This window comes from Protobothrops mucrosquamatus, unplaced genomic scaffold (assembly GCF_001527695.2).
Source record: "Protobothrops mucrosquamatus isolate PMUCROS unplaced genomic scaffold, P.Mucros_1.0 scaffold2997, whole genome shotgun sequence".
In the NCBI taxonomy this organism is placed as follows: Eukaryota; Metazoa; Chordata; class Lepidosauria; order Squamata; family Viperidae; genus Protobothrops; species Protobothrops mucrosquamatus.
This window is the reverse complement of record NW_015389017.1, coordinates 28,423-39,663: the sequence shown is the minus strand read 5'-3', so window position 1 is coordinate 39,663 and position 11,241 is coordinate 28,423. Positions and strand designations below refer to the sequence as shown.

General features: G+C 35.9%; 1 protein-coding gene across 2 annotated transcripts in view; it reads left to right on the top strand.

The window, feature by feature from the left end:
- The window catches only part of PKNOX1 (PBX/knotted 1 homeobox 1), a 25,477-nt gene extending 15,533 nt beyond the window's left edge, over positions 1-9,944 (top strand). Inside the window, exons 6-11 of one of the 2 annotated variants that reach the window (XM_015826179.1) lie at positions 207-377; positions 686-763; positions 2,987-3,086; positions 3,766-3,863; positions 4,566-4,694; positions 9,864-9,944. In XM_015826179.1, the coding sequence (XP_015681665.1) occupies positions 207-377; positions 686-763; positions 2,987-3,086; positions 3,766-3,863; positions 4,566-4,694; positions 9,864-9,944 (657 nt within the window). The remainder of the gene's footprint in view (positions 1-206; positions 378-685; positions 764-2,986; positions 3,087-3,765; positions 3,864-4,565; positions 4,695-9,863) is intronic. The other variant, XM_015826180.1, reaches the window with a different exon arrangement.
- The last annotated feature ends 1,297 nt before the right edge of the window (positions 9,945-11,241 follow it).

Genomic DNA, 11,241 nt, shown 5'->3' with positions numbered 1-11,241 from the left:
ATTATTATTACTACTATTATTGTTTTGTGACTTTATTCTGTGTATTTAATAACATCTTTCATTTTAATGGTTGTAAATTACAGTCACTGAACTTTATTGCAAACTCTGTCACTGAGACTGGATATAAATACAGTATTGTCAATAAATGTAAATGACGCGTAGACATTTTTGTATGTTGTTTTAAAATTCTGTTTGTTTATTCTCAGATGGTAAAAGCAATTCAGGTTTTACGAATTCATCTGCTTGAGCTAGAAAAAGTTAATGAGCTCTGTAAAGATTTTTGTAGTCGTTATATTGCATGTCTAAAGACTAAAATGAACAGTGAAACTCTGCTAAGTGGGGAATCTGGGAGTCCTTATTCACCAGTACAACCCCAGGTAACTTTCATGATAAATGAAGCTTATTTTCTTAATTGTTTTGTAATGTATCATATTCCAAAAAGATTCAAGATAAATAAACGTAGATTTTTAAAAATCTAAGTATAATATGCCATCTTAATGATTTGATTGAATGCATAACCATGCAGTTTTAAAATAGATGATCTATGACTTGCCAATTAGCAATGTTTAAGTCTTTGTGATGTTATTAAAAATACCAGGTCTCCCTTGTGCAGTTCTTAGTAATCCGGTACATGAAATTGTAATTCTTAAAGAATGACTATAATTTGTCAACTCTTTGTCTGCAGTCCAGCAACTTTAAACATGATAAAGATAGCTTGGATTTGCTGGAGCAGCTGTCTTCATGGAAAGAGTCACCAGAAAATGTGAGCAGTAGAGCAAAATTGACACAATTATCATTACACTTCTTTGGCACTGTTTCCTTGGCCTAAGTTTTGGGTTGGCTTTGTTCATCTCATTGCAAATAATGGCCCAGTCCATGATAGGGAACTTCTCAGAGCAGGAAGAAAGTTCTTGATAGCTCTCCATCATATACACAACATTTAAGAGCATAAAGTTCTTCTGATTCAATAGCTAAATCTAAGCATAAAAAACCATAGGCATAAGGGACCATGTGAAAAAATATTAATGAGCAGGAATCACTCATCTCATGAAATGCCTCTTGTCCTGATTGACTTACGTATGTTGGGAGAGGAATTTAAGAAAATCTGCTTGCATATTAGACTAAGTCAATTTGGAAACAGACTGTTACCCCCCTTTTTGCACATCCAAGCACCTCTTAACACAGTATTAATTGCACTGTTTTCTGCCCTGTTAAGATGAGAAACACGGAGAAACACTAATGTTTAAGCCTTATGGCTTCACATAATTAAACAACAACAAAAATCTTGAACTTCCCCTATAAATCCAATAAAATAAAATTGAAAAATTTGTCTTAATCACCCAAAGTATATTAAGCAAGGCCACTGGCAATCCAAAGATCAACCACCATTGCATTAACTGAAGGCATGAAAAGCTAACCTGAAACAATACGGATTATAAATGTCCATCACTAACCTATGGGCCTTTATTTTGCTGCATAATATTTTTATTGTTAAAATGTGTCCCAATTGGCAATTGAATTTTTATAATAGTAAATGGAAGTTGGGTGATTTTTCCACCAGTTTAAATAGTTATGTAATTTACTATTTCTGTTTAAATTTAAGTAGTATTTACATTTCAGAATGAGGTCTGCCAAATTAAATTCTTGATTTATTGGATCAGAATTTATTGAAGATAAAATGCAATAGTAAATAAATCTCTGTATGATAATTTATGCACAGATAAACAACACAAGCATAAAATCCAGTTTGGATTTAATGGACATTCTGTTCTAACCCTTCCCCACTATTATATCTCTACTAAAGGCACTATATTGCTTACGAATAGGCTGTCAGGGCCAATCCAAAATGCTGGTGTTAAAGGTAAAAAAATCCTCAACAGTGCAGTGCCTGGATATATTGGACAATACCTTGCAAAATTGATTCTTCCCATTCAGTCTGGTCCTCAAGAGATAACCTGAAAGTTCTAATCATTCTTGTGGTTATTACAGGAATTCTCTGAAAGAGCCCCTACCTTTGGGGATACATTTCCCCCAGAGGTCCAAGCATCTCCCACTTTCCCGAAATTCCATAAACAAATTTAAAATGTTTTATTTCAACATGTTTTTGACTTCAGCTGCATGACTGATACCAACTATTTTGGTTTGACCTTTGCTTTTGATGGTTTGTTTTTGATATTGATTTGGATTTAGTTATTCATTATTATTATTATTTTATTTTATTTTTGGGGATGGAGGTAGGAATGTTGTGTGCTGCTCAGAGATGCTTGAAATTGGAATAGTATAAGTACTATGAAAAAATAACGTTAATTATGAATAGTCTAAAAATATTGATATATGTTTTTAGAAATTTGTTCATTGAATTTCATTGAACATTTCATGCCAACCTCATGTCAACTTATTAAACTGCATTCTTGCAATTCATATATAAGATTGTATTTTATTTGATGATTTACTAATTTGAGTAAATATTTTAAACTTTAGCAAAATATTTAAAAAATCATTTTTGCTGCTTAGGTTTAAAATGCTCAGGAGATCTTTAAGACTGAAAGCCTGTACAATTTATTTATTCTTTCTTTTTTTTAAAAAAAAAAAAAAATCTAGGTAAAGTACCAATAGCCATTTCCAAATATTCATCCCATTATGTCTAGCAATTTGATATACAAATTCAAGCTTTCACTATGTAATATTGAGTGGTACAGGAACTAGTGTGTGGTTTAATTATAATTCCACATTATTATGATTGTTTAAACTATTCTATGAATATTTCAGTATTGGAAAGAGAGCTAACTTTTTAGAATCAACATACACAATTTATTGCTTGTTTATTCTTTTCATTGAATTTTTTTCATAACAGGCTTTTTAAATCATACTTGTCAGTCAACATCGTATTTTTTCAATTCTCTCTCTGATTTGAAATTATTTAACTGAAATCATGGGAACATTCATAAATATAAGGCTATGTAATTCTTGTTGTTACTCTTTCTAGCCAATTCAAAGTGCCATCACAGGTACACTGAGTCCCCAGGGGATTGTGGTACCTGCATCAGCACTGCAGCAGGGAAATGTAACTATGGCAACAGTTGCAGGTAAGAAACACTAACCATTCAAATGTTGCATTTTATCTAAGTGTGTGAATATATGTGTTTATTTGCTTCTGGCTGTTTAATAGTGTCTAAAGAGAAAAATGTTATAGAAGTTATTTTTAATACATACTACCTATTTATCTTGAGATGAATGGAGCACCATTTTAAACAATAGCTTTACTTTTCAAAGAGTAATTTGTCTAGTCTTACTCTTCTTATAAGCTAATGAAAAAAACATGAAGGCAAAACAAATATATTTGAGTAATTAAAAATATTCACAGCATAATAACTAATTTACCTAATAATATTAAATATAGTAAAAACATTCTTAGTTATGTATGCAATGGAGGTTAAAGAAGTAAAAATGCTGGTTTTGGTAGCACTATAAAAACCCTGACTCTTTTGTTTATGCACTGACATCACATATGTATGCAAAGGAGCAGGGCTTCAGTTGCACTATTGAGACTGCCATTTTGACTTTTTGGACCTTGGGGGGACTCTTACCTGAATTTCTGCGTCCATAAAAGTAAAACATTCTATGGGATTGGAAAAAATATTCAGTTTTGCATTTTAAAAATAATTTTATGTTTTAAACATACCTACATCCTGTATCTAATAATAACTATCAATTAATCTATTATTTCTTGTTTTGTTATTTACTTGATTTCTGCATTCTTTTAAGGTGGCACAGTATATCAGCCAGTAACAGTGGTCACACCTCAAGGACAAGTAGTAACACAAACACTGTCACCTGGAACCATCAGGATCCAGAATTCACAGGTTTGTTTTACTCACTTCATAGAGTGGTTTAAAATGGGAGGAGAAGTGAGGATTTTAATAAGCTGTGGAAAACATACATTGAAAATACAGGTTGCCTATATAATGAGTTTAATTTTTTTTTATATGTGAAATGGGGGGGAAAGTTAAAAAACATCTTCCTATACCTATCCATAAAATGAGTGGCAGGAACTGCGTTTAATTTTCAGTATTCAGAATCAGAGAGGTCTCGGAGGGCACAAAGAGAATTTGAATACTCATACATCAGAGGGGCCACATCTTTGTCCCTGACAGAATATGTTGTTTCACACATTACAGTGTTCCTGATTTTCCCTCATAAATATAAAAAGGATAAATACTGCTTGGAGTTGTAGAGAATCCATATTCATCCATTTTAATATGCAGTTTGTGAATACTATGCTTGAATGTTCCCATAAAATAAAATTCCACTAAAATTCCCTGTACATAGAAAACATCTAAAGAGCACAGGATTAGAACTCTTTCTCCTAATCTGATAGTTTTCCATACGTTCTGTTAAGAACCGAGCACTGACATATATAGCTTTTGCATACAATCTGAAATAGTACATGTGTAGCACTCCTCTTATTTTTAATGCAAAATGTGTGCTTTTTAATTATTCTTATGAAATATTAAGGATTTTTGATTATATCTATAGTGTTTTAATAAAGTTGTGCTATTGCGTAGCTCCAGTTACAATTAAACCAAGATTTAAGCATCTTGCATCAAGATGATGGATCATCAAAGAATAAAAGAGGCGTTCTTCCAAAACATGCTACAAACGTGATGAGATCTTGGCTTTTCCAGCATATAGGGGTAAGAATTGATCTCAGTGATTGGGAACACTTTTTTTAAAAAAATCTTACTGATTATAATTGTACCTATTTTATTGATTATGTGCCATCAAGTTGGGTTGAGTCTTCATGACCAGGAACTGTCCCCAACTTGCTCCTTCAAATCTTCCAATGGTGCACACATTGCTGCTGTAATTGACTCCATCTGTCTTTTCTCTGGTCATACTCTAGGACTTCACACACTGGTCAATAATTTAAGCTTGATCATTTGTACTTTGAGTGAGAACTCTGGATTGATTTATTCAATGATTCATTTGCTTGTTTGCTTGGCTATTTTCTCCTGTACCAGTTTCATGAAGGACAATACTTTATTCCGAAATGAAATGTTTACGGTCTATTTCTATAGCTCCCACTGAAAAACAAGTTACATTGATTTGCTAAAGATGAATCAGATCTTCAGTAACGCTCTTATGTAAACTTGTGATTTTCTGGTTTTATTTCATTTGTATGAGGATTTTTTTAAAATCATGTGCTCCTTCAATCAGTAGTCTTTTGAGAGCTATATTTAAATTTCTGTCAATCTAAGCATTTCCTCAGGGTTTGGAAGAAATTCATTATATAAAATGAAGTTTAGTTATATGCAGAAGCAGGATTGTTATGTGTTTTGTTTTACTGAATGTACTCCATACTCAAAGGGCCCCATGTGTTGTTAGTTTAGGATCACACATTTATCTTGTGATTTATATAGTCATAATCAGCTTATTCATTAATTGAAAGATCATATAGATGTTGCCAGAAGTTTTTTTATTTTACATACATGCTCTGTCTATATAATAACATTTAATCCATGGATACTACATAGTGCTGTTGGTTTTAATTAAAGGAGACAGCATTTTACAACTTTTATTATATCCATAATCAAACGATATTCATCATCAAATGTATTATAGAAATAGAATTCTACTGTCTCTCTAGTAAGTTGAGATGTTGATTTTTTTTCATAATAGAAAATACAAATCAAAATAAAATTAATGGGGAAGGGAAAGGGGGGGAGGAAAAATATGGGAAGGGGGGAAGAGAAGAAAAAAGGGTTAACTTCTAACTTTTTCAGCACAGTAGAATAAAAATAGTAATTTATATCTTCAACTTTTTACTTTCACTTACTTTCATACTAGCCATTTCTACAACAGTAGACTTGGAGATGTCTGTTTGAACAGAATGGATTGGATATGCCTGTTTTAAACAGTCTGAGCAACATACTCATATGCAACGGTAACAAATAATCATGCTATTGCACTATCAAGGAACATTTCTTGACATACATCATCTTCCCTTCTGATGTACAATATATAAGATCAACTAATACTAAACAGAGAAAGAAAAGAATTGCATCTGCATTATTGTTCTTTGTTGGAGATTTGCTTTAAAAATTCAGACTTCCAGCTTCCCAGTCTCCAGTCAAGAAACAGGTAGCTGGATTGTTGAGTACTCCAACTCAACATGATGCTATTAAATGCCAAGTCTATCTGTAATAAAACCTACTTTGTCCATTATGTAATTAAGGAGAGACTAGACCTGGCCTATATTCCTAAGATCAGGCTGGATAAAGAGAAGTCCCTCTCATAGAATTTTATGCAGATGGGTTTTGAATTTTGCATCAGTCCCAACCTGAGGTAGAGGAAGTGATGGGACTTTTGTATACCAAAAGATTTTAGATGTTATGAGGGCACTGTTCCAAAAGGGGCAAGATGTGAGGCCTTGTTCATGATACTGGGACAAAAGGGGAAAGTGGGGGTACTTCTATTATCCTCCCAGTTGTATAGCAGCATCCCTCATTCAGCTACTTGACTTCATTGCAGAGGAGGTTATGGATTCAGCTAGACTGTTAGTATTAAGTGATTTCATTTCCCCTCCTTGGAATTGGGGGTGGCTCAGGAGTCCATGGCTACCACAGTAATCATTGGCTGATCCCAAGTCATCACTAGCCTAACTCATGTGACTGGCCATACCTTGTTGGTATGGAACATATGGGTCATGATCCAGTTCTGGCGGACTTTTCTGTCAGTCCATGTCGTAAACAAATCACTTCCTCATGATAGTAGGATTAACGGGGGGGGGCACAAACCTTTGCAAAGAGAAGGGATCTGCTAAGATGGTCAAGCGCAGATGTTTGATGGAACTAACAGATTTTCAGATGGCACTTGGGGAGTTTCCCAGTGATCTGGAGGATGTTTATTCCATGCCAGAGAACCTTGTAGAGACATTGGATTACTCGCTTATTAAAGTCCAATGAAACAAAATTGAACAATTACCATCCTAGGCAGTTTATTGAAAATGGGGAACTGCAGTGGCAAAGGGCTCTGGAAGATACAAATTATTTGGGTCCTTGGCAGTTTTGAGTTCAGACCTGAGCATGGGACAGAAATTTAATTAGTTGTGGATGACACTTGGTTGGTCCTGAATGGAGGTGGCACAGCTATTTCACAAAAAAGTTTCGCAAAAAGAAACTTTAGCCGAACATACAAAAAAAAAACTACTGCAAAAGACAAGCTCGAAACAAAAATTAAAATAAGAAAATGGTAAGAGAACACCTATCCGACCTTCACGAGTATAAATCACCGGGACCTGACCAATTACATCCCAGAGTTCTGAAGGAGCTGGCAGATGTTATCTCAGAACCATTACACCACATCTTTCATAAATCCTGGAGCACCGGGGAAGTACCTGAGGATTGGAAAAGGGCTGATGGGGTTCCCATCTTCAAGAAAGGGGGAAAAACAGACCCAGGAAACTACAGACCAATCGGTTTAACATCAATACCTGGGAAGATCCTAGAAAAAATAATCAAAAAATAGATCTGCGAACAATTAGAAGCAAACAAAGTTATAACTAGTAGCCAGCATGGGTTTGTTAAAAACAGATCATGCCAAATCAATCTTATTTCATTCTTCGATAAAGTGACTAAACTAGTAGACCAGCAAAATGCTGTGGACGTAGTATATTTAGATTTCAGTAAGGCATTTGATAAAAGTAGACCACTACCTACTCCTTGGTAAGCTAGAAAAAGGTGGAATAGAGTACATCACCACCAGATGGAGCTGGAGCTGGCTGGCAAACCTTACGAGTAGTCCTCAATGGCACTACATCCACATGGAGAGAAGTAAGCAGTGGGGTACCACAAGGTTCCGTCTTAGGCCCAGTACTCTTCAATATCTTCATAAATGACTTAGATGAGGGAATTGAAGGGGAACTCATCAAATTTGCAGATGACATCAAACTGACAGGAGTAGCAACACCCCAGAAGACAAACCCAGGATCCAAAAAGATCTTGACAAACTTGAAGAATGGGCCCTATCCAACAAAATGAATTTCAATGTGGAGAAAAGCAAAGTTTTACATTTAGGCAGGAAAAATCAAAGGCACAAGTACAGACTGGGCGAGATCTGGCTCAAAAACAGTAACTGTGAGTTACTGGAGTCCTAGCGGACGATCACTTGACCAGCAGTGTGCAGCAGCAACCAATAAAGCTAATACAATCCTGGTTTGTATAAACAGAGGCATAGAATCAAGATCACATGAAGTATTAGTACCACTTTATAAAACCCTAGTAAGACCACACCTGGAATACTGCAGCCAATTTTGGTCACCATATCACAAAAAAGATGTGGAGAGATTACAAAAAATTCAGAGAAGACCAACTAAGATGATCAAAGGCCTGGAGACTAAAACATATGACATAGAAATTGGGTTTGGCTAGTCTAAAGAAAAGAAGAAATAGAAGAGACATGATAGCAGTATTCCAGTATTTGAGGGGCTGCTACAAAGAAAGAGTCACGTTATTCACCAAAGCACAGAGGGAAGGACGAGAAACAATGGTTGGAAACTGATCAAAGAGAGAAGCAACCTGGAATTAAGGAGAAACTTCCTGACAGTGAGGACAATTAACCAGTGGAACAGCTTGCCTCCAGAAATCGTGTGCGCTCCATCACTGGAGATTTTTAAGAAGAAACTAGACAGTCACTTATCTGAGATGGTATAGGTTCTCCTGCTTGAGCAGGGGGCTGGACTAGAAGACCTCCAAAGTCCTTTCCAGCTCTATTCTATTTCTATTCTAATTCTCTTCTCTTCTCTTCTCTTCTCTTCTATTCTATTCTATTCTATTCTATTCTATTCTATTCTATTCTATTCTATTCTATTTGTCCTCTTTCAGCAGCTTTTATACTGTGAAGCCTGAATTTTTCTGGACTGCTTGCAAGGGTTTAAAACTGGATGCATGGTGTTAGAGTATTTCTGTTCCTTCCTGAATGGGATGGGCCAGAGAGGAGTGTTGGAACCAAAGGCACTTCATTTTTCTCCTACCTTCTTCAATATCTACACAGAAATATCAATTTGGAGTGACGTATTATCAATATGCTGATCGTGAGAGAATTCTAATAGAATTAGAATAAAAATAATTTGGAAACTAGCATCAGGCATTTTAGGAAGAAGATTTCTTATGAGCCTGTGATTTTTATTTAAGAAAAGTTTGGCACTATCATGAATACTGTAAATTGGCTATTAGTACCATCAGGATTTTAATTGCTGGGAAATGGAAATCTGAGTACTATCCTCACATTATTATTACATTAATAAATCACAGCCTGTAATTAATGGCATTAAAAGAACTTAGCAGGTATAAATGAATTAAATGGCAATAGTTGAAGTCACTGCAGGATGCATTATAGAAAGATTAATTTAGCTGGTCATATTTTATTTTATTAGTGGACTGTTAAGTTCTACTAAAATGCTTATGGAGTATTAAATACTTTTTTAATTTTAATTTTCCTTTATACAGTAAGGGAAACTTGAAACGTATTACCACTGATTGCCTTGTGGGAAATTTCCCTAAAAAAAAAAAAAAGGAGGAAAACAGATGATCCCCAACATAAAACCAGTTTTCCTGGACTTGCAGCAGCAACCCCTCCCCTCTAGCTGAATCTCTAAGAATGATCATAGCATGTTTGCTTTAAATAACATGTATGGTATTCTTAGTTGCAACTGTTATATTGTTTATAAACCTCTTTGGACAAATGGTTATAAAAACTGGGATATGAGTAGCTGTAATAAATACTAATGAATTGTTTTAATTATTAATGCAATTTATTTTAAATATTCAATTCAAAAAGAAGAATGAAAATCTTTCTTTTTGTAGCATCCATATCCAACAGAAGATGAGAAGAAACAGATAGCAGCACAAACAAATCTTACCTTACTTCAGGTTAACAACTGGTAGGTTTGAACAGAAATATTTTATAGTTCTATCTCCTTCCTTCTGAGAAACTCAAAGTAATGTACATTGTACATCTTATCATATTTTACCCCCTGGAACTCTCTGAAATAGGTTGACCTAACAAAATAACTGGCCCCAAATCACCTGTGATCAAATGGGAACTTGAATTTTAACCTGGGTCTCAGTTCACTGGCATAATTTCTATAAAGGTAAAGGTTTCCCCCATCCAGTTAGATCTAATCAAGGGGGCAGTGCTCATTTCCGTTTCTTAGCCAAGGGAGCCAGTGTTATCCAAAGACATTTCCATGATCATGTGGCCAGCATGACTATATGCCGAGGCGCACAGAATGCTGTACCTTCCCACTGAAGTGGTATCTATTTATCTACTCACATTTGCATGCTTTTGGACTGCTAGATGGGCAGGAGCTGAGGCAAGAATGGGAGCAAGGACTGTCACACGGTGCTTGGGTCTTGAACCGCCAGACTTCTGGTTGACAAGCCTAACATCTTAACTGCAAGGCCAGCACGTCCCTTTATAATTTCTATACTGCATATTTATTTTCTGGAAATTCATAGTCTGTGGGAAAAAAGCAGTTGTATTTTGCAACAGAGAAATTAGGATAGTGTTGGCAACATGTAATTGACCTCATAAAGCCAAATGGGAAATATTAGGCTGGGAATTTGAAAAAGCATCTTGGGAGAAGGAATTGACAAATTACCTCAGTTCAGGCCTGAACCACCTAGCCTGAAAATCCTTTATAATACATACTTAGGGCTGGTTAGCGTCAATGTGCATTACGATACTGACAAGAATGCCTTAAGGCAGGGCTTTTCAACCAGTGGTACGGGTACCACCTGTGGTACATTGGCACCTGGCAGGTGGTACGCGACCATCCTGGAAAAGTGATAGCGGGGGAGGGGAATGAGCTGAACTGGTGGCAGCACCGCACAAGCCTGAGCGAGAGATGGCTGGAGCTGCAAGGCTGTCAGGGCTCAGCGGAAGCGCCGGGATCAGCGCCAGGCTCCAGCTGGAGCCTGGCGCTGATCCTGGCGCTTCCGCTGAGCCCTGAAGAAGCACCAATCAGCTGGAGCTCGGCACTGATCCTGGTGCTTCCACTGAGCTTAGAAGAAGCGCTGATCAGCTGGAATGTTGCAGCATCTCCAGGGTCTTGTGATTTACATTCAGATGCTTGGCAACTGATTCATATTTATGACGGTCACAGTGTCCGAGGGTCATGTGAAATGACCAAAACTTGTACTTTATCACTTTTTTCCTTTTTTTTTTTTTTTTTTTTTTTTT